Source organism: Cupressus sempervirens, chromosome 1, assembly GCF_028749045.1.
Source record: "Cupressus sempervirens isolate cs-2001-9-10 chromosome 1, ASM2874904v1, whole genome shotgun sequence".
Classification (NCBI taxonomy): domain Eukaryota; kingdom Viridiplantae; phylum Streptophyta; class Pinopsida; order Cupressales; family Cupressaceae; genus Cupressus; species Cupressus sempervirens.
Window position 1 is genome coordinate 616,291,070 of NC_143118.1, and position 26,434 is coordinate 616,317,503.

A 26,434-nucleotide genomic window follows, 5' to 3' on the forward strand; every position below is an offset into this window, starting at 1 on the left:
ACTGGAATGGTTTTTCACATGACCTGATATAAAGGTGGATTTGTCCTGAAGATTTGCAAGTCATCTTGGTAACCAGCTCTCCTTCAGTTGCTGTGGACAGATTACAATGTAGAGATACTTAATCTTCAGTGTGTTCAAACACTTATGACAGAGGTTTAAGGCGTTGCTTGTGTATTTAATATGCCGATTGGAAAAAAAACAGAGAATCAACTCAAGAGAAATAAAGACAGTCGGGTGTTATGGGGAGGTGGTAATAATACTGAAAAACATAGCAAAGAAAATGGTCGGGTGAATGAAATATATCTCTGCCTCTTCTCACAGCTTCCATTTAAAAAGAACAAGTCGAGACTTCTTGGCTTCCGTAACATAAAAGATTATTTGTTAATTTAATTTGCCTAGTGTTAAATCGGTTACAATCAAAAAGAAAGGAAAAAATAAAAAGGAGGGAAGAAAGAGTTGGAAAAATTATAGTTCGATTATTATAATAATATATATTTACATACGTTCATGTAAATATATCAATGAGGTGACATCATTTTATTAAGTTTTAGATTACGGTAAAAACAGGTTTTGAAGGGGCCCCGAAACCCTTTAACAAAAGTAGAAAAGATAAAGCATGAAGCACAACCAGGTTTTACAAGGACTTGAAACCTATTGTTTAAACAATATCAAAATCAGGTTTTACAGGGACTTGAAACCACAGAAAATATCCAAAAAATGAACCCAGATTTTACAAGGACCTGGAACCTAGTTTAAACAACTGATTAAAAACCAGATATCACAACCATAAACAAAAACCATTTACCAAGACCAGTAAATAAGACCGGGACTAGAACAAAAACCAGAGACCAAAGACTAGTTAAAGCTGCTATTGCAGCTCTTTGATCATTTTGACCACTTCGTTACCAATCTCCGCAGTATCTTGAATGGAATTAACAGCCGATCCACTAGCAGCCTCCACAACTCTCTTCCTGGAACTGTGCCTGGTTCTCTTACTAGGACCCCTTGGCGACATAATGTCTTCATTGGTACGCTTTCCAAGACTTGCAGCAGCAGCACAAATATTGGATGTAACTTGTTCCATTTTATTACCGCTTTCCTTGATAAGCAGCCGAAGGTTTTGTTCATAGTCTTTGAGTTTGACTGGTATGTTTCCCACCTGGATTTCCATTTGACTGAGCTTGCCGCGGTCCATATCCTAATTTTGCTACATATTTTCCACTTTCTTTTTGAGACTCATTAACTCGTTATACAACCATGAGTCAGCTTGCAACATGGTATCAGCTTTTAGTTTTGCAATGTGCAAAAAGGAGAGCATAGAATCTCTATGAGGTGAGCCATTCTTATCCTCCTCCATATCAACTTTGGCAGGAGGCACCACCTTTTCAATCCGTTCCTCCTCCCTCATATTTACGAGGTCTTCCTTAGCCCGCTCCATCTCCTCTTTATCATCCCTTACTTCTTTCGAATGGTCACTTTGGTTTCCCTCAATGTTCTCCTCACTATTTTCTTCCTCATCCTCCTTCTCGCTTTTTTCCTTGCTCTCCGGGTAGCCTTCCAAATTGGAGCTAAAATCTCCCTCATTTGTGTTTTCTTCTTCCTCCAGGTTTTTGTCCTCCTTATTTTCCGAGTTCTCAGATTCAGTGGCCTCTTCCACAATTTGCTGAGGAGATTGCTGGGTTTCATGTTTCAAACTCCTCCTCTTACCCTTAACAATTTCATCACCCTTACTCTTCCTAGAGTGGGTTTCAGTGGTAGAACCCTTCTTTTTATCTACCGAAGGAGAAGAAACAATGGCCATATTTTTATAGTGACCTTCAATGAGAAGAATCAACCCTTCATGCAATATAGGATGCGGCTCTTTTTCCTATGAGCTTGCAAACTTTGAAGAAGAGAGAATCTCAAATAAAAAGGAAAGGAAAGTCTATCCTTATGCCTAAAATGATTAAGGAAGACAAAATGAAACTTATGCACTCATTTATTTCTACCATCTAGGATAAAATACTCATGAGTACATGAAAGCACATCTCCCCATATGGTCTTGATCTGGTCCAGTTCATAGAAATCCCCATTTTTCTGTAGGTTTTTCTCCTTTGCTTCCGTTTTGGGAAATTTCTTGAATGCGGCATTTGAGATGCTTGTTTGTTTGTTGAACTTAATGCCTTCCATGGAAAACTTGTAATCTCCGCTATGAAATTTTGTCAATTGCATAGTGATGCCATGCAGAGAAACACTATCCTCTGTCCAATTTTTGAAGAAGGCCGTGGTAACATCGGGTTTAAACCCATGAAGACACTCTAGGAAATTAGTCATCTTCCCCTTTTGCAGAATCTTCCAAACATCCTCTTTGTCCTTCCAAGCTTTGCAATTTGGGGGTTCTTGTTTTCATGGCTCTTCTCCCATTTCTAGAGAATTCAAAATGCTATGCCAAACCAAGTTCAGCAGAAGGTGGAAAGCAGATGGGTTAAGCATACAGAGATTGTTCATTAAAACAAATAAAACCCACTTTATGCCAGATACGTGCAATACCAAGATTGCATTCGCATAAATGTACTTCCTCGGGGAAGGAATTCTGACAACCGTATGCCCATTTCCAAAAATCATTAATTTGCTAATCTTGGCATATCTTTCCCACCATCACGTGAGTAGCATCATAATTAATGAGGGCTTTAAGATCCACATTTTTGCTGCGATCACCGTTCCACGTCATCTTATGACCCATTTGAACCGCAAGTTGGCAACCCAATCTGCCACCCCATTGCCTTCGCGGTAAGTGTGGGTTATAATCACTTTTTAAAATTTATTTAATAAAGTTTTAATCTCCATCACACTTGCCTCAATTGATCAAGTGATTGAGTTTTTATTATTGAGCATATTTATCATGTTTAATTAATCACCTTCCAACCAGAGGTAAAGACAACCAGTTTCAGCTGCTAACCTTATAGTATATAGAGCAGCAGTAGCTTCTGCTATGTGGCTGTTAGAATTACCTATAGGGATAGCAATGACATCAATTATATTACCTATATGATCTCTTAAGACTCCTCCACACCTTGCTCTACCCGGATTACCCTTAGCAACACCATCGAAGTTTCCTTTGATCCAGCCAATAGGAGGAGCCATCCATCTAGTAGTCAATCTTGGGTTATCTTTTTTCAAATGAGAGCCTTGTGATCGCATTGAATAATCAATTTGGAAAGTTTGATAACTTTTCCTTTGAGACTTGAAATTTTCCTTTATGGCTCTAACAATATTCTGTCCAAGCACCCATCCTGGCAAATCTTTATTTCTAAAGATTTTGTTATTTCTTTCTTTCCAGATGCCCCATCAGAGATGGCATCATTTTATTAAGTTATTATAATATAGTGGTGCCATTTCATTTTTATATCTATATGCACGTATATACATATATATTATAACAATATGAGGAAAGATCATTTAAAATCCTTTGAGGTATGTTTTATATTTTAATTAGATTATAATATGATTTCTTAGATTATTTATTTAATAGCTTATGTGGGTCCCACAAATGTATCCTGTGTTGAAGTTGTTGGGTCCTTACCAAAGAAGTTTAAGGTCATACCTGTCAATCCTGATGACTGAACTAAGCGAGCATCCCATTCCAATGATCCCGTTATGCTTCGCCCCCCCCCCCCCCCCCCCCCCGCCCTTCATCTTCTCCTGCAATCACCCATGAAAACACTTCCGCCATAATAACAATTCTATAATAATTTTCCTATAAACATTTAAAAGACTTTAAATTATTAATCATAATTCCAAAATCAAGCAACTGCTAACATCATATAACAGTTAATGGTTAACGACCATCTTCATTAATAGTTAATACAACGGATATAAATAACTACCTGTTTCACATGATCATGAAAGAAAAATCCGTTAAATCCAATGGTTATGAGCAAGTTTAAAATTAGGTCAAAAATTTGGGATGTAACACTAGTCAAAGTTATTATAGAAGGATGTGTTGCATAAACCATGATTATATAAATGATAATGCTGAATTCAGAAACTAACTCAACAAATAGGTAGAGCACATAATTCCATCCCAAATGAAAAAAAAAAAACATTGCTCGAAAAAAGGAGTCCGGATGACTTAGATATCGCTATTTGAAAATTAATTGTGTAATTATGACACCTAAATTGCTGCCGCACTTCCAAACTTCAAATTGATATAGATTTGGCCTCTGCTATCTGATTTGGATGAAATAAAAGTAGATCTCTAGGTTTTTGGACCTCCTCAATGTGATGCCAACATCTGATTTGTACTAGCAAGCTCCAATTTTGCCTTGCAGCAAAAAGTCACAAAGTGCGAAATAGTAAATTGCTCTAAAAACTCTCCAATGGCAAACCAATGACACTATGGGCTCTAATACCATGTAAGATTTGACTGTAGAGATAGCCTCCCAAGATCTAAAAGACAAATGGAAAACACAATAACAAGAGAGAGTGAATATGACAATACTCAACTGTGTTTCTATCAATAATGCAAGACAATAACTCAATTAGATAACCAACATGAAAAATGTTGTCTTATTACAATACAACCAACATGAAAAGCCATCACCCACAAAAGGTAAATAGGTGATAGGGCGATAACACCATAAAAGGTGGATCACCCACAAAAGGTGGAGTCACATGTCTACTAAAGGTGAATCACCCTCCAAAGTGGAAAAGTCTATCCACTATAAGTGGATATGATAAAATAATACCATGATAAGTCCACATAAAGTGGAAATGTTCCAACTATTCCTATGCAATATCTTAAGTAAGCTTAAATGGAGTGTAATTAAGGCCTTAATGACAACTAACCAAGATCAAGTACCTTAGTTACACCCATAGATGGAAAACTCTATCTTGGCAAAAATTTGCCAAGCCTCAAAAGAAACTTGGGAAGAATGCAGCCAGTTTTTGAAAAAACTTGAGAACCTACAAAACGGCTTAAATTTAATAAAAAATACATTTTTTTTTGCAAAAATCAATGAGGAGTTGCATCAATGAGTTAATTAATGAGAAAGCAAAAGAATCATTAACAATGCAAAGTGGGGACAAAGTCACACTCATACAAAATGTTGATGGTGGGAAGCAAAATAGCAAATAGTTTCTATAAAACTAGAAGTAAATACATCATAGCAAAATAGTCCGAGAGTGAGTTTGAACATTGAGCAATTTTGACCTACTGGAAAGTAATGTTTGTCTTGGTGTGAGCAAGTGGTTGAGCCAAGTCTCTCATGACTCATAGATATAGAATTAAAACCAAGTGATTTGTGAGAAAATGATTTAGAATCATTAAAAAATCCTTGTTCCAGCTTTAATTTGACCTCAAAGAGCTAGGATAGGTTGTGGGAGAAAACACTGCTGAAGGCATGTTGAGTCTTGAAATTTGGCTAAGCCTGGAATTTTTTGGAAAACCCCAAAATCTAGAATCTGCATATTAACTCCTATGAAGCTGAAACCTATTTTGAACATCCGTACAGTATTTATTAAAATACAACGTTTAAGTTTAAGTAACTAAATGTAACTATACTTAAATGTTATATTTGTATAAATCCTCTTTGCCCCCGAGATGAAAAAATGATTAAATCCCACCGCAAATAAGAAACGAGCTTCAAAAATGACATTTGTTTTGTGTTTAGACGCTAAAAGAAACAGTGGTGAGTTTTTTTTCAAAAACTTGCCAGTTTTTGCTAAAAACTCTTTGATTTGTCGGCGAGCTTTTCTTAAAACTATCCCTCGTTAACATGCGATTTTTTCTCTTGAAAATTTGCCAAGCTGAAATACTTGGCAAGTAGTTTGTGAGTATGCCAACTATGGTTACACCAATAGGAATTAAGGAAGGATTAGTGGAAGAAGAAAGGAATGTGAGGAAAATAAGGAAGTTACTTTTTAAGGGCAGGATTTCTGAAGGGTTGTACTCCTTCAAGGTGTGGTAAGTTCGAAAGATTGCGACTCTTTCAAGGTGGCAGAAATTATGTACAGTTGTATTCTTTCAAAAGGTGGTAATTATGAAAGGTTGTCTCTCTTTCAAAGGGCAGAAATTATGAAGGATTGCACTCTTTCAAAGGGTGGTAATTGTGAAAGGTTGTCACTTTTTCAAAGGATCGTAGTTTTGAAAGTTGGTGACCTTGCAAGGGAAGAAATGATGAAGAGGTGTGTCTCTCCGTCACATTGGAAGATATAAAGGGGGGAAAGATAGCAATGGAGGATGGTGACTCAATCCCTATGAATGATTGTGCTCCTTTCACTAATAAAGTTGAAAGGAGAAATTGTTCCAAGCATTCAAGGATCACTTATCAATTCATGCAAGAGTATTGAACCCTCCTTTCTTCTGTTTTTTGGCATAGGTTTTTTGTTTCATTTTTGGGCTTGTTGGTTATTTGGAGTTAGTTTTTGATCATTCCTTCATCAGTTGATTCTTTCTTCGGTCATCATGTAGCCAAAGTCAAGAGACATGTTAACCATTTTGGGGTTAAATCTCCTTAGTCTAGGATTCTTCTTTCCAAGTTAGTTTCTTGTTGCACATAGCCAATTGACTCTTGTTTGTAAGTTTCCTATTTGGTAGCTATTATGGAAGTTGGATGTAATGTCCCCTTTTTAGCTCACCATGATTGGTGGTTCAAATGGTAGAGCTAGAAGCCCCACTCCAGAAGTCAGGGATGTTTAGGATTGCTCTTTGTTTGAATCAGATTGGCACAGTATTAATAGTGAGTGTCTATTTCGGGAAACTCAGGGTTACTATCTTGAGCAAGGCACTTGAACAATTTGGTAGTAGTATGGATTTGTGGTGAAATTGATGGAGTCTGTAAGTCTGAGACTTACTATTTACAGTAATTCAGTCTTCCATTTTACTTTTAGCAGTGCACCTGACTTTGGTGTTAGCAGAGGTCTTCAATCATCTGGTTTGGGATAAATCTATTGGCTCAAGATTAACTCGTTTATATTATTAATAAAGTATCCATACATTAATAAAATATACTTTATTAATAATTAATATTAGTCGGTTATTATAAGTCATAAGTGTAATTGGTGCCAAAGTTATCAATAAAGTGCATTATTAATATTACTTGACTTGGCGCCAAAGACCAAGGCCTTTAATGATGAATTGATAAGTTAATTGTGCATCTAAAAAGAAAATATATTAATTCATTAATGAATCTTCTTGAAAAAGCCACTTGGGTCGAACCCTTATGAGAATTATGAAAAGAGGTTTGAGAAGAATGAAAGCATCATTATCAATAGTTGATTTTGTTTGCACTAGGTGAATACTCAGAGAAACTTCCACGGTTTTCAGAATTGGCTTGAAAGTTGAGAATTCTACAGGCTTCCAGCACTCTGAGTTGGTGAAATACCCAGTGAGATTATGCACAGGCGTTGGTCTTAATTCAGAGACTAAGATTGGATTAACAGTTGGAGGGAATTGCAGATTAATCAAAGTATAATCAATTAGCAAGTGAATAAGGCCAGAGTGGTTTGAATAATGCAGATTGCAGCTAGTTAATGAACCCACATCTGGGAATTAGAGGCAGCGGCTGAGCTAAGAGTCCAAGTTTAGGTTGTGGGTAGTGGTGTTAGCGTCCAGAAGGGCACTCTTTGGGCAGATTGGGGTTCTGAACCTGCAATTTGCAGTTTGGCGTCAAGGATTATGGGTTATCAGACCCCTGTGTTTCATACTTGATGAGCGTTATAATCAGCGATCAGATTTCTAGGTTTCTGTTTGCGCATTCAATAGGGTTTAGTTGCAAATATTTGCCATTGTATATATATATATTCCTATTGCTATTTAGATCTCTTATGCTCAGTTGTGTAATTTGTTTGAAATGTCAAGCATTGTCTTTGTTATTTTAATTTGTCAAAAAATCCAAAAAAAGCAATAACTTTGGAAAACACAAAAATATAAAACTCGCATAACCAATTTCTCTCGGAGACGGTGAAAAAGAGTTAGAACCATTGGGCTTCTGACAGTAGTGTCAGAGCTTGCATGCAAGGTCTTTGACCGAATGTCAAACATTCAAAATTGAAAACCCAAATCAAATTTGAGAAAGTATACTAGTGTGGGATCTGACATTGAAGGAATGACATTAGGGAAGTTGGAAAACAAAACTAACAGAACAGGAAAAAAGCAGGAAGGACAACGAAAAGAGGAAGATGGCTTTTCATTTTAGGCCTGATTGGAGGGGAAAGGGGGTTGGCTTGATGGAAGGGAAGGGAGTTGGATCCTTGGTAGGGGGTCTCATTGCATGAAGGGAAAGGTATGATTGAAGTGCTTGGAAAGAGAGCCTTGACCCTTTGGAAATTGTATCAGAGAAGACATGGTATACACAAGGGAATGAGTGAAGTCTGTGGCCTGCAAAGATGAATAAGACTGCAAACAATACTCTGTAATCATTTTCCTTGTGTTGCAGAAATAAAATGATCACTGAATGGAGGTTATCTGATTTGTTGTTTTACTTCCTGCATCACATAAATGTATTGTACACTGCCCTGGTTGAGTTCCTGATGTTCCTGTACAATACAAGTTAATGCCTGACTTTTCTGTGTTCCATTAATTGTCGCAGGCAGAGCTAGCTTGCATTAGTTGTTAGGCACTGGCTGGTACGATCAGTCATTACTCGTGAATCCACAGAAGCAATCATTAATTATTAAAATAAGAAAACAACCAATCAGAAAATCATTCTATCAAATCGGCTTTTGTTCAATCATCATAAACCGATATATCAAATCACCATTCATCACATCAGCTACACCAATCATCTAATCAACCATCACTATCATCACCCACCTGTACCTCAAATCATACAAGCAAAGCAATCCAGTCAATAAATTGAACATTCACACAAATATCAATTATTCAACAGCAATCCTCAATCAAATGGAATTAAATGATCATGGAAACTAAGCAGATATATAATTGAAACCAGAACTGAATTAATATCAGTAGCAATATTAATGAAGAATAGAGACTGATAGATATGTAGAATTATAGATCTATGCATATATGTTTATGCAGTAGAGGTACATGCAGAAAGTATCTATCTTTGTGAGTAATCTAAATTATGAACATACAATAGAAGAATCGTATTATGGTCCCTTCCAAATTTATAGAAACAGATTGCAAATTGGAAGGACAGCCGGCCTTTCAAGTTCACAAGACCTAAGGTTGTCATCCCAAGATGAATGTTATGATCCTGTAAGTATTCCACCCCACAATTAATGTAGTGCTCGTGGGCCAAGTGGCTTACTGTGCTCTTGGGTACCACCAAGTACACCACCCTGGGATGGAATGGACGGCCAGCCTTCCTTGCTAGTGGGCCAAGAGGAATGAAAGACCAGCCTTCATGCTCTTGGGATTGGACAAGGAGAATAACCAGCCCCCAAGCTGAACTGAGGTATGGAAGGGCAACCTACCTTCCAATGCTCTAGCAGTACAAGGGCGACCAACCTTGAACTGTGATCTGTAAAGGATTCAACGAATTCCTAATGAGAATATTATAGGAATCTATTTTGAAAAGGCAATGGCTTATTTGGATTTCCGTATGAATGTTGTTTATGAATACCTTATATGTTATTATGGCTTATGATTTAATGTCAATTTCCAGTGACTAATATTGTGCGCAGAACATAGACCAGGATTTCACTTATAAAGGCATCTCAGTTGCTAAATTTGTATTGTTAAATGTTCATATTCTTGTTCTAATTGGAATTGTGGTTTTAGGGCATGTAATGTCCCCTTTTTGCCTAGCACGTCAATAAATAAATAAATACTGATGCTAGTCTGTTATCTGTTCTTCCCATAGGCTAAAGTGCTACGTTAATAAAGAGGGTTAAGTGTTTAATTATTAAAAAAGAAGGCAAAAGCTATAGTTATTGCTAATATGAATTTAATTATTCATTGACAATTATTAAAAAGGGGCCTACTTAAGTTATGACCAAGTCTTTCCTAGGCCATGGGGTTGAATTATTAAATGTGAAGTTGCTAAATAAAAGAAACAGAAGAAGGAAACCATTATGTTTTTCGCTGGGGATTTTTATAAAAAAGTTTGATTGGTGTTTGGAGTCTGATTCTATTATGATATGTTGATTTGATACTTGATAATTTCTTCATTGTTGCTGGTTTGACTGTAGAAGCCATATCTGAGGATGAAAACCCTTTGGATTGGTTGGATGGAAACCCAACATTACTTGAGAGGTGGGCTCACTCAGGGTTCATCATTAAGTAGATTTGCATCATTTTAAACAGGCTTTGGAGGAAGATCTATGCGAGTTCTAGCTTTGCAACAACTATATGTTTGATGTTACAGCCATGCATGTTTTATATCAGAATCATTATCAATATATTTATGCTTGGAATTGCATATTTCCTTGGAAATCTATATCATATCCTTTGCATATTTAGTTTGTATGTTGTTATTTTGCGATGTAATGAAGCAAAACATGGCAAAAATTGAAAACCCAAATCAGATTTGAAGCAATATCCTAGTTCAGGATATTTCAGGGCAAAATTTAGGAACCATCAAGGGACATTGGATAACATATTCATTAGAGAGGTGCTTGCTTACCTTGGGCAATCCCTTCAACTTGGGCACCTTTTCTATGAGAATTGCACAAACTTTCCTTTCTTCTACAACGTTCTGACCGCTGCTCACATGAAATAGCACAAAGCTACTAGTATGAATGACAATTGTTCAAACAGCATAGTTCTAGTTCTTGAAGCAAGTCGCTACCTTCCTATGGGCTGAAAGGGCCGATAATTCTTCCTTTAATAAGCTACTACTTTCTGGACTAATTTTCTGTTACTGCAGCTGTGTATATCAAACTCTTCAGTTCTAAAACATTCGCACAGAGAAAAATGGTGTGCTATAGATTAAGATGAGTGTGTAGGAAGACCACATTATGTATTTGTATCCTTCTTGGTTGATGTACATAGAATCTGAAATATTGTAGAGAATTGGTTATAGATGAGTGGCCTTTCGGGCTCTTACTAGTTTATTAGTGGTCATAGATGTTGAGTTTTTAGGAGCTTACTGGTTTGTTTTTAGTTGGTCATAGATGATGAGCTTTTAGGAACTTTCTGTTTTTAGTTGCTTATAGATGTCGTGCTTCTAGGATCTTTTTGGCTGTATTTTCGACCATTTTAGAGTTATTTTTCACTATAATATTGCTTAGTTTATCCCAGTTTATGTTGTGTATATCATTTCAATTTATTTTTTCCAGTTTAGATTTGAATAGATTTCTTGAATGGCTTCTAGATGAAAGCTCCCCCGAAATGCCAGTCATGTGTTACCTAGTCTAGACAAGATTTTACTTCCTGATTTAGTATAAATGCTCTCAAATAATTTTTTAAAAATTAAGTTTAATTTTTGTTTTTCCTTTTGATTCTGCATTAATCATAATTCAGCTATATCTAATTTTTTGCTTGTTCTTGTTTCTTGACATTTGTGACCAGATTAATTAATAACATGTTTAGTTGACTGTTACTGCAGCACTCTTACTGACAACATAATTGTTGGAGTATCAAAAGGCTTTGAGAAGAAACTTCAATTAGTTGGTGTTGGTTACCGTGCTGCTTTAGAAGGGAATGAATTGGTCATGAATCTCGGATTTTCACATCAAGTGCGTATGGAAATTCCTGATGATCTCAAACTCAATGTGGAAGAGAATACTAGGATTACTATTAAAGGAATAGATAAAGTAGTAATTGGGGACTATGCAGCTAAGATAAGAAAATGGCGACCCCCAGAGCCATACAAGGGTAAGGGCATCAGGTATGCTGATGAGAGAGTGAGGTTAAAGGAGGGTAAAGCTGGAAAGAAGAAATAAGGCTTTTTGGTGTTCATTGACACTCTTTTTCCATTACTGTGGAAAATTGTGTGTTTACATTCTGTATAAGTTCAGTAGGGATTTTAGTTGGCTGTCTAGGACGTGCTTTATCACAGGTTTGAGCATTGGAAGAAAGTGAAACACATTGAAATGAATTTACTGTTTGACTGGTACTGGACCTGTTTTAATTCAATGCACTGGGCTGAACATGGAACTAGTGAACAAGTCATGACTAGTTATAAATTTTCAAGCTCTATTTCAAATTTTTGCACATTCATCAGTGTTCACGGTTCAATAAGTGTACTCGTTTCATTTTTCTTTCAGCAGTACTTTTGTATGTGCAGCAGACACTGAAAATGCTAAGCTATATGTTGATATATCATTCAAAAAGAGGTATAAGATTCATTATTTAAAATTTATAATATTCTGATAAACAGAAATTCATGTACTTATCATTATTCTCCTATTCCTGTAATTTCATGTAGCTGGACACCTTTCCCCAGAAACTTCAGAATGCTTGAGTGGAATGTGGATAGTATCTTCAAATCATGAAAATCCAAGGGCTGGTTCCTTGTTATATCACAATCTCACATTAATACATGCCTTGCACGGTACATTTTCATATTTGGTAATACAAGGGTGCAATTTGGCACATAATTGTGCACAATAATTTTACATGCTTTGATTTGAAGGTTTATGTTGAAATCTCATTGAGTTAATTGAAGAAAGGAGCTGGGGAAAATTGGATAGACTTTTGTGAAAATATAGGCAAAAGTTATAGATGGAATCATACCTGGCTGGAGTAAAGTTATAAACATAATCTGAGTCAAGCGTTGATTTTTCCTAGAGTAAACGTGGGTAGACGATAACTATTGGGAAAACACAAGATAAGTGGAGAGTAGTGAACAAAAAAGACACAAAGCAAAAATCCTCATTGACAAAATGCTTCATAATTACATCAATATACTTACTATTTTGTTAGTATGGAGCAATCATGTTGGTCTTCAAGGGTTGTTCCCTCTCATGTGTGTCCTATTAGGAAGAAGGCTAGGATTTCTAGTCCTTGGGCCATGAGAATGGGGTAACTGGAGTGTGGAGAGGTACAAAGCCAGACAAAGAATGGTACAGGGCTACAATGAGGTCTTTGCTGCAATGTTCACTAGATACAATGAGGTGCTTGGGATTACCCGTGTTGCAGCTTAGCATTAGTCCTGGAAACCCAAACAATCTGGAAGCTTGGAACAATCAATTGCCTTTCTGAAAGTGTGGTGGGAGCTGTTGGAGAAGGCCAACTATTGTTTAAGGATGTGTCGGTTATCTAGTCTATAAGCTACACTTCTTTATGATTTTTTTGAGTTAAATTCATTATTCTTCTATACTAAGGGTCTTGATAATGTGTGTCAAGTGTGAATACAAACGTACACTAATCATTATATGGAAAAGCAGTAGGAGGTAAGCTCAAGAAAATAAAACTAGAAAGGTAATGTGCTAAAATAATAGATTAAATCTGTTCTCTCTTTTGAGTTCAACCTTCCCTTTTCTTTGAGGTGATTTTGCAGACAAAGCTGGTCCAACCTACTTATATATTCAGCTAATACATTGAAATGCACAAGTAAACAATAAAATAGAAGCCCACTATTGGCAGGAAAGCAGAGAAGTGCAGGCAGAGTCGAGAAGAACTTATGATGCATCGTGCTATAGAGCTTGTGGACCCTAAGACTCAAAAGACATCACTTAGGATAGGGATAAAGTAGATGGGTCATGTCCCATGTTGAGATACATGTATAGGTGAAAGTTATATGGAACACAGTGTGAATATGGACAAGGAAAATATAAAGAGAAGATGTATGGGAATGCATAAGGAAGATATATAGATGAATATGTATACATGAATAGAGATGATGTAAAAGGAGATACAAGTATACATGAATGTACTTGATTGATTTTCAATAAAGATGTGGGAATTCTATACATGATGTGTTATGCTATATTATTAATGTTCAAGTGGGTAGTTAATTCTTCACTTGGATAAATTCTATGCCACCTTTATATAATTGATTCTAAGGTATAAATTAACATTCAAAAAGTAATCGGGGGCTCAAAATTTTGGTTTGTGTTCATGTTTCTTGCTAACATGGGTTCCATTACTTGGACGTTAACAAGGTTGTATAGAGGACAAAATGGACTTATTCAAATTCAAATTATTTTATATTGGATTGAGAAATGAAGGGGTAGGAATATTGAACGAAATCCTTGAAAAGATGTAACCAATAATAAAAGATGCCAAAAAACTACCATAGGAGATATTTGAAACTCTAAACCGAACACATTGATGGGTAAAGGAGATAAATGAAATTCTAAAGAAATTAGAGAATAAATTAAAGTAACAAAAAAATGAAATGGAAAACTCAATGGAGAAGAAAGGAGAAAAAGACCAAATGTTGAGATGGAGAGGAAAGACACCACAAAAGAATGGAAAAATAAGGGTTTAGTGCACCAATTAGGGTGTCTTTGAGTACACCAAGGTGAGTTTTGTTAGTAATAAAGGAAAAGAAAACAAAGAGTGAAAACAACAAATAAATATTGTTGGCTTGTACAATGTAAAACAAAAATGGCCAACATTGCTCTCAAACTAGATGATATCATATTTGCAAGATTTTTAAAGGTTGAGGTCCAATCTCGATCTTTAGTTCTTGACAAAATAGGAAGTTGATAGATGATTGATGATGCCATTGATATTCTTAGGTTCTAGAGTTGTGAAGGTTAGCATTCTAACTAGGAGATTGATTTTAGTGGATATCCTAAGTCTGTTGATGGTAAGGATATAATGTTTGGAAAGGATGTCCTACAATTGAAAACAAACAAGGTCCCTAGAGGTTTAATAGTCCTAGAAAGGGATTTTGATAATAAAGACAAGACCAAAGTCATGAAGACTATCCATAATCCCGAGGATTTGGAGGAAGTAAACCTTGGGACAATTGAGGCACCAAAAAATGTTTTTATTGGAAGAATTTTCTCTCCTAAAATGAAGAGGTTGATTGATCTTCTAAGGAAGTACATGCATGTCTTTGCTTAGTCGTATGATAACCTCAAAGCACACGTGGATGATTTCTCTTAAAACATGATTCCTTTGAAAGAGGGTGCAAAGGCTTTCGGACAAAAACAAAGGTCTATAAATCCCACCTTGGCTCCTAGACTCAAGAAGAATTAATAAAATTGAGGGAGGCTAGTAAAGCCTATTAGACACTCATCTTGGGTGTCTAACTTAATTCCCGTGAGAAAGAAGAATGGAGACATAAGACTATGTGTTGATTCCAAAAATCTTAATGTGTATTCCTTGAAAGATGATTATTGTTTATAAATATGGAGGCTATGTTGCATTAGGTGATTAGATGTGAATTCATGTCTATGATAGATGATTTTTCTGTGCACAACTAGGTGGTGGTTAAGTAATATGAACAATTTAAGACTGCATTCACCACACCATGGGGAATGCATGTTTATGTTAGAATGCCTTATGGTCTAACAAATGTCAGAGCTACTTTCTTAGGGCCATGGTCGTTGCATTTGTAGGTTTTATTGACAAGTTCTTGGTGACATACCAAGACAACTTAACAACCTTTCAAATGATGCCGACCATCGTGAGCATATAGAGAATTTTTTTTTTATCATAGCACTTGAGTATGTCTTTGAATCCTAGAAAATGTGCATTTGGCATGACTGAAGGAAAGTTGTTTTAAGGACGGGGTAATAATTGACCCAGAAAAAGTGATTGCAATTGACAAGGTGTCTCAACATAGGATTGTAAAATAAATGCAATTATTCTTTTGCCATGATAAGTTTTTAAAGAGATCTGTTATAAATTTTGCTAATATTAGTAGACCTATGTCAAAAATGTTGAAGGAAAAAGGCAAAGGTTGAGCAGAGTGTTGAGTCTACAAAGGCTTTCTAAGATATCAAGCAAACCATAAAGGACACTCCTATCTTGAGAACTCTAGGTTATAACAAGCCCATGCAAATATTTGCTTCTTTCTACATTGTTGTTGCATTGCTCTTTCATTGCTCTTGCATAAGAATTTAGAGGGATTTTAACAACCCATAGCCTTTTTCAATTAGTCCTTGCAAGTTGTAGAATTGAAGTACGAAATCAATGAAAAGCAAGAAAATGCACAGTGAAAGCTATTAAAGCTTTTAGATGCTGTTTGGTTGGAGTAATTGATGTTGCTTATGTATCCAATGCAACTATCAAGGATATTTTCACCCAACAAGAGGCCTCTGAAAGAAGATGCAAGTGAATCAACAGGATCCAAGGATTTAACATTGATCTTCAAATCACTAAACTTCTAAGAGGACATGGATTGGCAAAACTACAACTCTAGAAAACTTGGATGTTAATCATTTCAATCCATTGGAGGAGTAGCAAAGACCATTTATATGTGATCTTTACTATTCTGACTGGTACACAGCTATCATTGTGTATTTATAGAAGATTATTCGCCCACCTGAGATGGATGACAATAAAATGAGAGCTAAAAAGTTACATGCTATGAAATACGCTATAGTAAATGAAGGATTGTGGTGGAGTAGTAATGAGGGTGTAATGCTTAAATGCGTAGACCAAGACCAAGCAAAGGGACTGTAAGATAAGATAAGATAAATTTATTAATGTCCAACAAGAGACCACAAGGGTCTACAGGATTGAAAAGCATACAAGATACAAGACTGCTAGCAAAAAGAGCACCAAATGGTGCCAAGGAAAGAAAGAAAACAGAAAAAAATGAGATACAAGAAGAAGCAAGGAGCACAAGAGGAGGCAAGGACTAAGGGTCCTTCCTTGGTAAAAAGAAGCCAAGCACTGAAGGGTACGAACTAGGGTGAGCATGTGCCCTAATTTTCCATTGAGAAAAGTTGGGAGGGTGTCGCTGATGAGTATAATAACTATGAGATCTCACATATCTAGAGTGGCTAGTGATGGTGGCATTGGAAGACCGCTTTGTCCCTTGTGTAGGAGATGAGGGAGAGAAGAAAGCAGTGATAAGCTAAGCCGGGGTCACTCTCTATGGGAATAAGAGCTATAAGGTGTGGTCGTGGAGCCACATAGTCTCTATGAGGTACAATGCAAGGCATCTTTGGTCCGTGTAGTTGAAAAAGGTCGTGAGGGAGCTGCACTCCTTAAATAAGTAATAGAATCTCCCATGAATCTCATAGTAGGCGAGACAGTGAAAAATGAAATAGATCCCTGTCTCAACCGTACCCAAGGTACACAAGTGACAAGTCCGGTCCTCTTTGTCCATGTGGTGATTTGTTTGAATCCAAAGCCAGTGGAAGCCAACCCTAAAGGATCTCGAAGAGATATGTAAGGGATGACACCAACACTAAGATAAGTAGCTAGGGGGCACAATAATATTGTCTTTGATAACCTAAAAGTGCTTGGTGTAAAAGGCCATCTTCGGGCGTAACTCATCTGCAAGGTCACACCAAGTCGTGGTGATATATTGTCTATAAATGTCCAGTCTGACATGCTGGTTCAACTCTTGCTGTGAGGGGAGGAGGTGGGCAGGAGCATCGAGAGAGAACTGGAAGAGAGGGAGGTGATCAATATCAATCCTAATAGATCTCAGCAAAGATGAAGCTTGTGCGAACTAGCAACAGGCCCGGAGAGTCGGATCAGAATAATCCACAATGACACAGGAGCAATAAGCCAAGTAAGAGTACCTAAACTGGTCACCCGCAGAGTCAACAAAACCATGAAGATGATGAAGAAACCAAATCAGGGTGAAAATGATGGCTAGCCTAAAGGGATGGGCCATGAACTCGGCCAGAACAATATTGTGGGGGGTGACCCAATGACATTTGATAATACGCCAGAGAAATAAAGTATGGACACAATCAATGGAAGCCCATTCAGAATCAAGGAGAGAGGGCCCCCAAAGCACTAAGCCATAAAGAACCATCAGTCTAACCAAGGAGTCCAGGAGGGACAACTTAGACAAAGTGTCTTGGAAGTGATGTCTAAAGCACTGTCTCTCATGCATGGAAAGGGAGCCCATACCCTTACTAACCCTAGGCTAGATGGTGGGTCTCAAACTGAAGTGAGGTCCAAAGAACTTGACCCCAAGGTACACATATGATGTGGTGATCTCGATCTCATGACCCTGGAAGTAGAAGTGCAGGTGAGAGGTCATTAGGCAATTGAAGACCATAACCCAATTCTTGCTTAGGTTCACTGAGAGTTGAAAAAGGTCACAAAAGGATGCCAAGCCATCTAGAAGTCTCTGAAGACTCACTAGAGAGGAGGCCAAAAGGATCATGTCATCAACAAACAAGAGAATGGAGATCAAGACCTGATGTAGGTAGCAATCGTCCATTAGAAGTGAGGAGTCTCTAAAGAAGGTCTCTAGCTCATCAATATAAATACCAAACAATGTGGGGGAAAGAGGGAAGCCTTGTTTCACCCCAATAGTGCTCTTAATAGGGGCTGAGAAACCCTTTGGCATCCTGAATCTACCAGTAACACTCATATAATCTCATAATGACAACGAACAAAGTCTCTGAAATACCAATGTCTCCTAGTCTCTGGAAAAGGGCACCCTGTGTGACAGTATTAAAGGCCTTGCGAAAGTCCATGAAGCAACAATAGACTTTATTTGAGCAATGACAAGCCTCCTTGATGATGGCTCGAAAACTAGCCTGACCCCTAGCTCTGCACGCTCTCCTAATCAAGATCGTTAGAAAGAATAATATTCAAAGCTGTAGCATAGAGCTTAGCAAAAGTGTGCCCAATCATGATAGTTATGTAGTGATCTGAAGTCGAGCCAGTCTTGAGAATCAGATAGATGATGTGCCTCGACCATGATTTGAGGAAATTGATGCAAACAACACTATTGAAGAGCTCAGGAAGAAAGGAAACCAGGACAGGGATGTCGATTTTGAGGAACTCGACTTGAAAACCCTCCTCGTCAGCAACTCTACTAGAGCTCACGAATTTGATGGCCTCACGAATGATGGATGGGGTGAAGATGTGGCAGTTGGGAGGCAAGGTAAAGAGGAGAGGAGGCTGACCAAGGATATTGTAGAGAGTGGAGGCATGTGGGGTGAGGGAGCGGAGGTTGAGGGTGGAGGGTTGGGAAGAGCAACGTGGGAGAAAAGTATACTAGAAAAGCTTTGGGTTGTAGAATAAAGTGTCACAAAGGGCACACCACTGGGAAGAAATGAATGAACACTTCTTATAGCCAAGGAAACAACTATAGGAGCGACAAATACTAATGAAATCATCAAAGTGCGACAAGAACATAGAGCACAGTTGGTGGTGGAAGGACTTACACTCATCATTGAACCAACAGTTCATGGGACATGTGCTATGACAAAAAGCAGAATGATAGGGGTAGTGGGGGATGGAGAGGAGATCAAACTCCCAGATTGCAGTGGCCAAAATGTCAAACATGGAGGAGATCTTACAGGACAAGAAGGAACCAACCAGGGGAAGGAGCCGTCTGAGATGGAACAAGAAAAACTCACCATCAGTCTAAAGGAAGTGGAAGCAGACAATGATGCAGACTGGCACTTGCTCGACACATGAGGGGTGTAGATGAGGAGAGGAGGCAAACGATAGTGGGAGAAACAAAGTGCGAGATTGAGAAGAGCATGGTCTACTAGGGGAAGGTGGGTGACAGTGATGTGATGAATAAAGGGGATGAAGGGGGCACAAGCGAGGACATAATCCACAACACTAGCACCACCCTATGGGGCCTGCAAGTGAACAACTTAGAACCATGAAAGAAAGGGAGGAGGTGACAACCATAAACAAAGAGTGGCCCTTAACAATCCCTCGAGGTGTGCTGAAGACCTAATCTAGTGTGGTTCATCTCAGAAGTACAAGTCGAGTTAGAGCGGTAGTCATGCATAAGAGTTTGCAAATCTCTGGTTTGAGCATTAAAATCCCCTAGTAAAATGATGTCACCCATAGCCACACACTTGGAGATGCACTCGTACAAGTCAAGGAAAGATGGGGAAGAATCAGGTGGGAAGTAGAAAACAATGATAAATATGTCCCTTTAATGCTGAATAGTATGATTAATACAGATCCACATGAATCTAGCATGGACGTTAGTGCAGACCAAAGAGGTAGCACTGAAGAGATAATCTCTAACCAAACAACCCATGCCACCAAAGCCCCAAACACCACCAAAGGCCCACACCTCCTCCCTACAAGTATATAGCCACTAATACCAATGAAACCTAAAAGAGGACGAATGAGACTCTCATGCATCTTGGTGGTGACCAGGATATCCATAGAAGCAACATCATGGAGGAGACCCGATAGGGACTACAAAGAGCCATTACCGTTCCAATAGTTGACAAGAAGAGAGTCAGAGTAGGGTCCACCCTTAACCAACTCCTAGCAAGAACATCATGCGGTCTTGGGGGCCTATCTCAAAATCCAACTTCTAGGAGGAGAATCACGAATAATTGCGCTGAGGTATGAATAAATGCCTACTTACCATTATGCCTAGCCTCATCCATGAGGCTCCTGGAATGCTTCAACTCATCCATTTGGGATTTTGTGAGGTCCTCATCTAAGTAGATCTTGGTGGGAAGAGGGAATAACTTTCTCTTATCCTTAAGAGCCCACAACCCATTTGAGAGGGAGAGAAACCAAATAAAGAGAGTTTCTTTAGAGCCTAACCAACACCTGTCAAGTGTGATGTCTGAGATACCAAGCTGGTTTGTGAGAAAGGAGTACCCAACTACTGATGGGTCTGTAATGGGGGGGAGACCATGAACCCATAGGTTCAATTCATGAGCCTGCCTCACATGCTTGTCATCCATCTTCCTTTGAATCTACATCTCAACACTAGCAAGGGGTGCATCAACATTCGAGTTGCACAAGGAGGCCCAAGTATTCACCTTGTCTTCAGTTTCAGTCAACAGAGAGGAATGCCTCTTTGCAATCTTCGAATGTCTCTCTTTGATAGTATCTAGTTCATTGAGCTACCTGATAACAGCGTCTAGATTTGATATGAGGCCTATAGTTTTGGTGACTAGGGACTGCACAGTATCCCAGAGAGCGATTCTTAGCTTTGACCTTGCTCAACCGATTAAAGAGTTTAAGAGAGTGTGGATGATGAAAGAGCTGCATCTTTTAGAGCTACATTATTGGTCTCCACTAATGACAAGCTGTCAGTAAGTTGTTGGAGTGTGACCAAATCAATTGGGGATCCATGATACAAAAGGGACCACCAAACACAAGTCCCACATCCAAGAAAGGTGGACCCACAACAGGATGTAAATGCAAAGATAATGCTGGGGTTGCTATAAATTACAGAGGCATTTTGTCAAATACTTTCTTGGAAAACTGATTGCATAGAGGAAGTGCCAGAAAATGACAGTGGAGGAAGAAAATTTAATCACTAGTCTTTGGTGAAGCCCGAGTCACAAAAGAGCTGGACTGCCTGGGTGACTGCCTTTGTAGGGTTAAGCCACATATGGGGCAGAGCATTGACATCAACTATGACCAAATCGCAGACAACCTGTCGACATTAGAGCGGATCGTAGGGCTTTGGCCACGAAGATCACAAGCAACACAATGGGAAACATAGTTTATACGAGCAAGATCTCCCACAAAATTGACATCCAGAGCTACATAAATCTACTACTGGAGCTTCTCATGGAAAAAAAACCAATGATAATTGAATATCGTAAAAACCAGTGGTTACTTGTGAATTGGAACAAAGGAATAGAACCAAGGGGACAACAAAGCTTGGTTCAAGGCTCAGATGCATAGAGGAGACCTAGAGGAATTTCATAAGAATTTCATAAGAGATGCACAATGACACATGTGGTGGTCATTATAGGGCTAAGATCACAACTCATAAGATATTGTGATCTAGTTCTTAGCGACCTACTATTTTCAGGGATGGACATCATATAGCGAGGATGTGTGATGCATGCTAGAGGTTTTTTGCTAAGATAATTTTTTTTGGTAACTTGCCTATTAGACATGTAGTTGTTTAAGTAGCTTTTCAGAAGTGGGGTTTGGATTTCATTAGTGAGATAGTAGGAGGGTCTAGTGGGGGACACTCTTGGATTTTGGTAGCTACAAATTACTTCACTTAGTGGGTAGAGGCTATTCTCACTAAGAATGCTACTAGTAATGTGGTAGTTGGTTTCATTATGGAAAACATTGTCATGAGACTTGGGTGTTCTGAAAGGCTAGTGTTTGATAATGTAATGTGTTTCAGATTAGATAAATTCACCCCATACTATAAAAATATGATTTTAAAATATCTTATTCTTCTCCTTATCACCCACATGAAAATGGTTAGGTTGAATTGAGTAACAAAATCTTGGTCAAAATCATCAAAAGAGTCCTAGAAAAAAAAAGGGCTAGGGATTCTAAGCACACTTGAAGTGTGGGATAACAAGGTGACTATAAAGAAGGTAATTGGGTGTGCACCATTCAACTTGGTATATGGTATTCAAGCTAGGTTACCAGAGAAGAACTTAATACAAATGTACAAATTTGTACAAATGTATGATAAGGATTTGGACAATGACATGAGAATCAGGATAGATGATATTATGCAATTGGGTGAAGTTGCAATTGAGGGTGAATAATTTGTATGACATGAAGATTTATTAGAAAATTTGAAGTAGATGACTTGGTTCCTATGTGGAATGCTAGATTGGAAGATAAGGGTAAACATGGAAAGTCTGATCCACTATGACTAGGCCCCTATCTTGTTGACGGTAATGGGGTGAGGATTCGATCTATTAAAAGAGTTAACCGAAGATTTTTTAGAATTTCCAGTTCATGAACAATTCTTAAAAAAACTATTTCTCATGATATAAGTTCTCATATCCATGAACAGTAAAATATGATGTACATTTGTGCACACTTTAGATTTAGGGTTTTGTGCTCTACGAGTTGATATGCTTAACCAAGATATTCTGAAGTTCTCGTCTTATCCCTGAGTGATAAGCATCCCCAATTAAAGCCATTGTTAGAACTTAAAAAATTAGGTTAAATGTTTCACATTTTTCCCTTTGATTTTTTTTGTGTACTCATTTTTCATTCTCTTCTCCACACCTAATTTTGAATATGATGAACTAGAAAGTCAATATTTCCCTTTTATCCAACTTTTTGATTATGTTTTGTCATATGGTTACCCTATTACACGTTTGTGTCAGCCATATGTCTTTTTTGTTGTTTGCGCATGTTCATGGGTAAGAAGTAGTCAAATTTCATTTAGCATGTGAAGGGTTAAGTTTTGTGTCTGTCATACATTCTCGAGGTTAAGAAATGCCAAGTCTAAATGGTTGTAATCATGTGAAATAGTAATGGTTTTGAGTTTCTTGTTGGTTTCCCTGTTCGTGAGATATGTGGCAGTTAGTTATCCTAGCTTGCAAAGTTGTGATCTCAACTATTGTGGTTAAGTTTTATGACTACACATGTTCATAGACTGTTTTGAAGGTTAGGTTTCTAAAGAAACATATATGCAAGTGATTTCCATGTGTCAAGAAATCTGCCAAGATATAACTAATCTTCGATCATGCACATGATTGCAAACTTTATCAAAGGGGAGCCATTTTGTTGTTATGATGATGCAATTGGTTGCTAGGTGTGTCATTTGAGATGAGGAAAGGTGGAATTTTATTGCATGATTGCAAAGATTTAATTTGAATAAAATTTTGAGATGTAAGCATGCGAGATTGTGCTACGTGCTTAACAAGATAGACTGACGGTGTATACAACTGGGCAAAATAACTTCACCAATTGTTGGCTGTTTACAAGGTGGAAATTTTTTTGAGATAACTGTTGCATGCAATCACAAGGTTAGGTACTAGACATCACTTAGGGGTTGTGACTATGTGAAATGACTATTGGTGGCATATGTTCGCAAGGTTGTAAAGTTGTTAATTCTGAAATGTGCAACAATGCAATTGTTTGACATGTGGATCATGATGATGAAGTTTCCAATGCAAAGGTTAGTAGAGACATGAAAGAAACAAATGGATTAATGACATGTTGGATTTCTCTTTTCCACATCATGCAGTTTAAATTATTTTAAGTTCTTTCTAGTAAATATTGTGTTCTAGCTATATTGTGAGTAATTGACATGCATAAGACATTTATGTTGAGGTTCGTGGCTAGTTTGTGTATATAAGAAAAATTATAAATTTGCAGGATTTTTCATCATTGTGTATTTGTATTTGACCTTCTTGATTTGTGTAATAATTTAATGAGTTTTTGCAGCAAATTTAAAATTCCATGGTGAAGGTGATCAATGCTGCGAGGTATTTTTAGTAGAGGGTGGTTTCATTTTCCTCAAACATGGTGCAACCAAGTTCTCATACTAGGTCTGGTGGTGCTAAGAAGGTAAAGAAAAAGAGTTTTCTGATGAATGGGTGCAACTACTACCTAAAACATCAAATGCACAGTCTGCAAGTGATCAAGCTTGGAGGGATATATGTTTTAGATGTAGTGATCATGAAACTCCCAATTCCATTGATTGATCCTTATTCACATGCTTCTACAATAACCAAGTTAGAGGCAACTATATGCAACCCTTGGTTTTTAAATTTGGAAAAATTAAAATTTCTCAATGTATTTGTGGATGTCGACCTACTTAGAGTTCTGGTAAAAAATTATGACCCCTTCACAAGATATATCAGATGCCTAGACAAATCAACTATGGTGCGGATTGACAAAGTGAGTATTGTGCATGCTTTTGGTATTGATGGTGATTTGCGTGTAGATATTGATTTAGAACATGAAAATGATATTTATGACACACATAATGAGGTGTTAAAGGAGGCCATACAAAAACTTACGCCAAGAGAAGGGAGGAAACTAATTTCCATTCCAAAGGACATCAATCCTCCTTTCATTTTGGAGGATTTTTACAATTATTTAAAGTACACAGTTCATGGTTTGCATAGAGTGTTGAGGATGGATAGAGGAAACAAAGTAACAAATGATTTCTTAGCAATGGCTATGTATGTACAAAATCCCCATATGAATAAAGATTATGATTATGTGGGGTATATTGTCAACAAGCTGCACGATGATCTTGTGGAAATCCATAATAGGCCAAGTGAAATTAATTTTAGGTATTATTCTTTTCTGTTGCAACTCATTTTGTTTCATAATGTCAATCATATGGATAAGGAAATATAATGGAGAAGGGAAGAAATGGGTGTGCCACTATGGGTCTAATTCTAAACTAGGGTATAGTAAATTACTACATATATTTCCTCTTTTGTATGGTTTGAGAATTGGGTTATTTACCCCTTAGGAGAATGCTAGGTGCAGTTGAGTATATAATTTCTCAAACACTGATAATAATGCTTAGAACCTTGAATACTAATATTGATAGCCCTGTTAGGCATAGTTTGCGGGGGGGGGGGGATGACCTTTTCTTTGATAATTGTACTTTCATCTGGGTATATGGTTGTCCTCATCCATTTCATATTATTCCCAAGTATATCCCTACTAGGATTGACATTGTGGAATTTATCTAGCAGTTGACATTGGTTGATAAAGAATTCTTAGGCCCTAAGAAAAATGAAGGCACCTTAACTCCTAGGTTGTGGGTAGTTAGTGACTTTAACATTGGGAAATGGGCATTAGATCCTATGAATGATTTCTTGAGACATTATAAAATGACTACTACTATGTGGAGGTTCTGTGACTCATAAGGATTCATGAAGAAAACATTGAGAGAAACGACTGGTGTGCCTTTCCTTGATCACGACGAGTTGCCAAAAGAATATTTTATCATAAACTTGGTTTTTGTTGATATCTTAAATGAAAGGAGAAGAAGTTAAAATTATATTCATAGAGTATAAAAAGAATTTAAGGAGTTGGAACCCTCTTTTCCTGGTTTTCGTAGTGAATTATATTACTGTAGTAGGTTGAGGGTGTTATTCTAAAATTATGATGATATTATGAATAAGATTCTTGATGTTCCACAAGGTACAGAGTTAAAGGTAAATCTCGAGCATGTTGAGTCTTCATATGGAAATGTTCCTCTAGGTGACAAATATGTCATTGTTGAACCTAATGATGAAACAAAGTCTTCATAGAGGTTAGCTACCAAGAGGGAAACAACATTTCATGTTGGTCGGGAGATTAGGGATCTTGTTAAGGCAATGGTTACAAAACAAGGAAAGTATTTTCAAGAGTTAAGAAAGAGTTTGACGAATTCTTAGGTGCCGCCTTAAGTGAAAAGACTAATGAAAATAAAGTTGCAATTGTGACACAAATGGATGACAAACTATTCTTGTCGAACTATTTTATACAAGATGATGATTTCATCAAGTCTGATGAATTTAAAAGTTTCTTCATAAAGTTGAAAGAAAAAGAGTTGAAGAAATTGATAGAACCTGATGAGGATGGCGATAAAAAGGAAGAAATTGGTATGACATTGTAATAGTATGGTCTTGAAAGCCACAATTTCATTGTTGAGTAGGCTAGAGAGTTGGTCCAACAAACCAGAATGTTGCTTGTACTTGGATGGGACTTGAAGTCTTTGTTTGTTATTGACTAGATAAAAAATCAACCTGATCCAAATTTCAATTTAGAATAGGAATTTGGAGA

The 26,434-nt window shown here is 37.4% G+C and overlaps 1 protein-coding gene across 2 annotated transcripts in view; it reads left to right on the forward strand.

The window, feature by feature from the left end:
• The window catches only part of EMB2394 (Ribosomal protein L6 family), a 29,685-nt gene extending 17,580 nt beyond the window's left edge, over positions 1 to 12,105 (forward strand). For both annotated transcript variants that reach the window (XM_089832620.1, XM_089832629.1), the window contains one exon: positions 11,496 to 12,105. In XM_089832620.1, the coding sequence (XP_089688746.1) occupies positions 11,496 to 11,832 (337 nt within the window). In that variant the 3' untranslated portion in view covers positions 11,833 to 12,105. The remainder of the gene's footprint in view (positions 1 to 11,495) is intronic.
• The last annotated feature ends 14,329 nt before the right edge of the window (positions 12,106 to 26,434 follow it).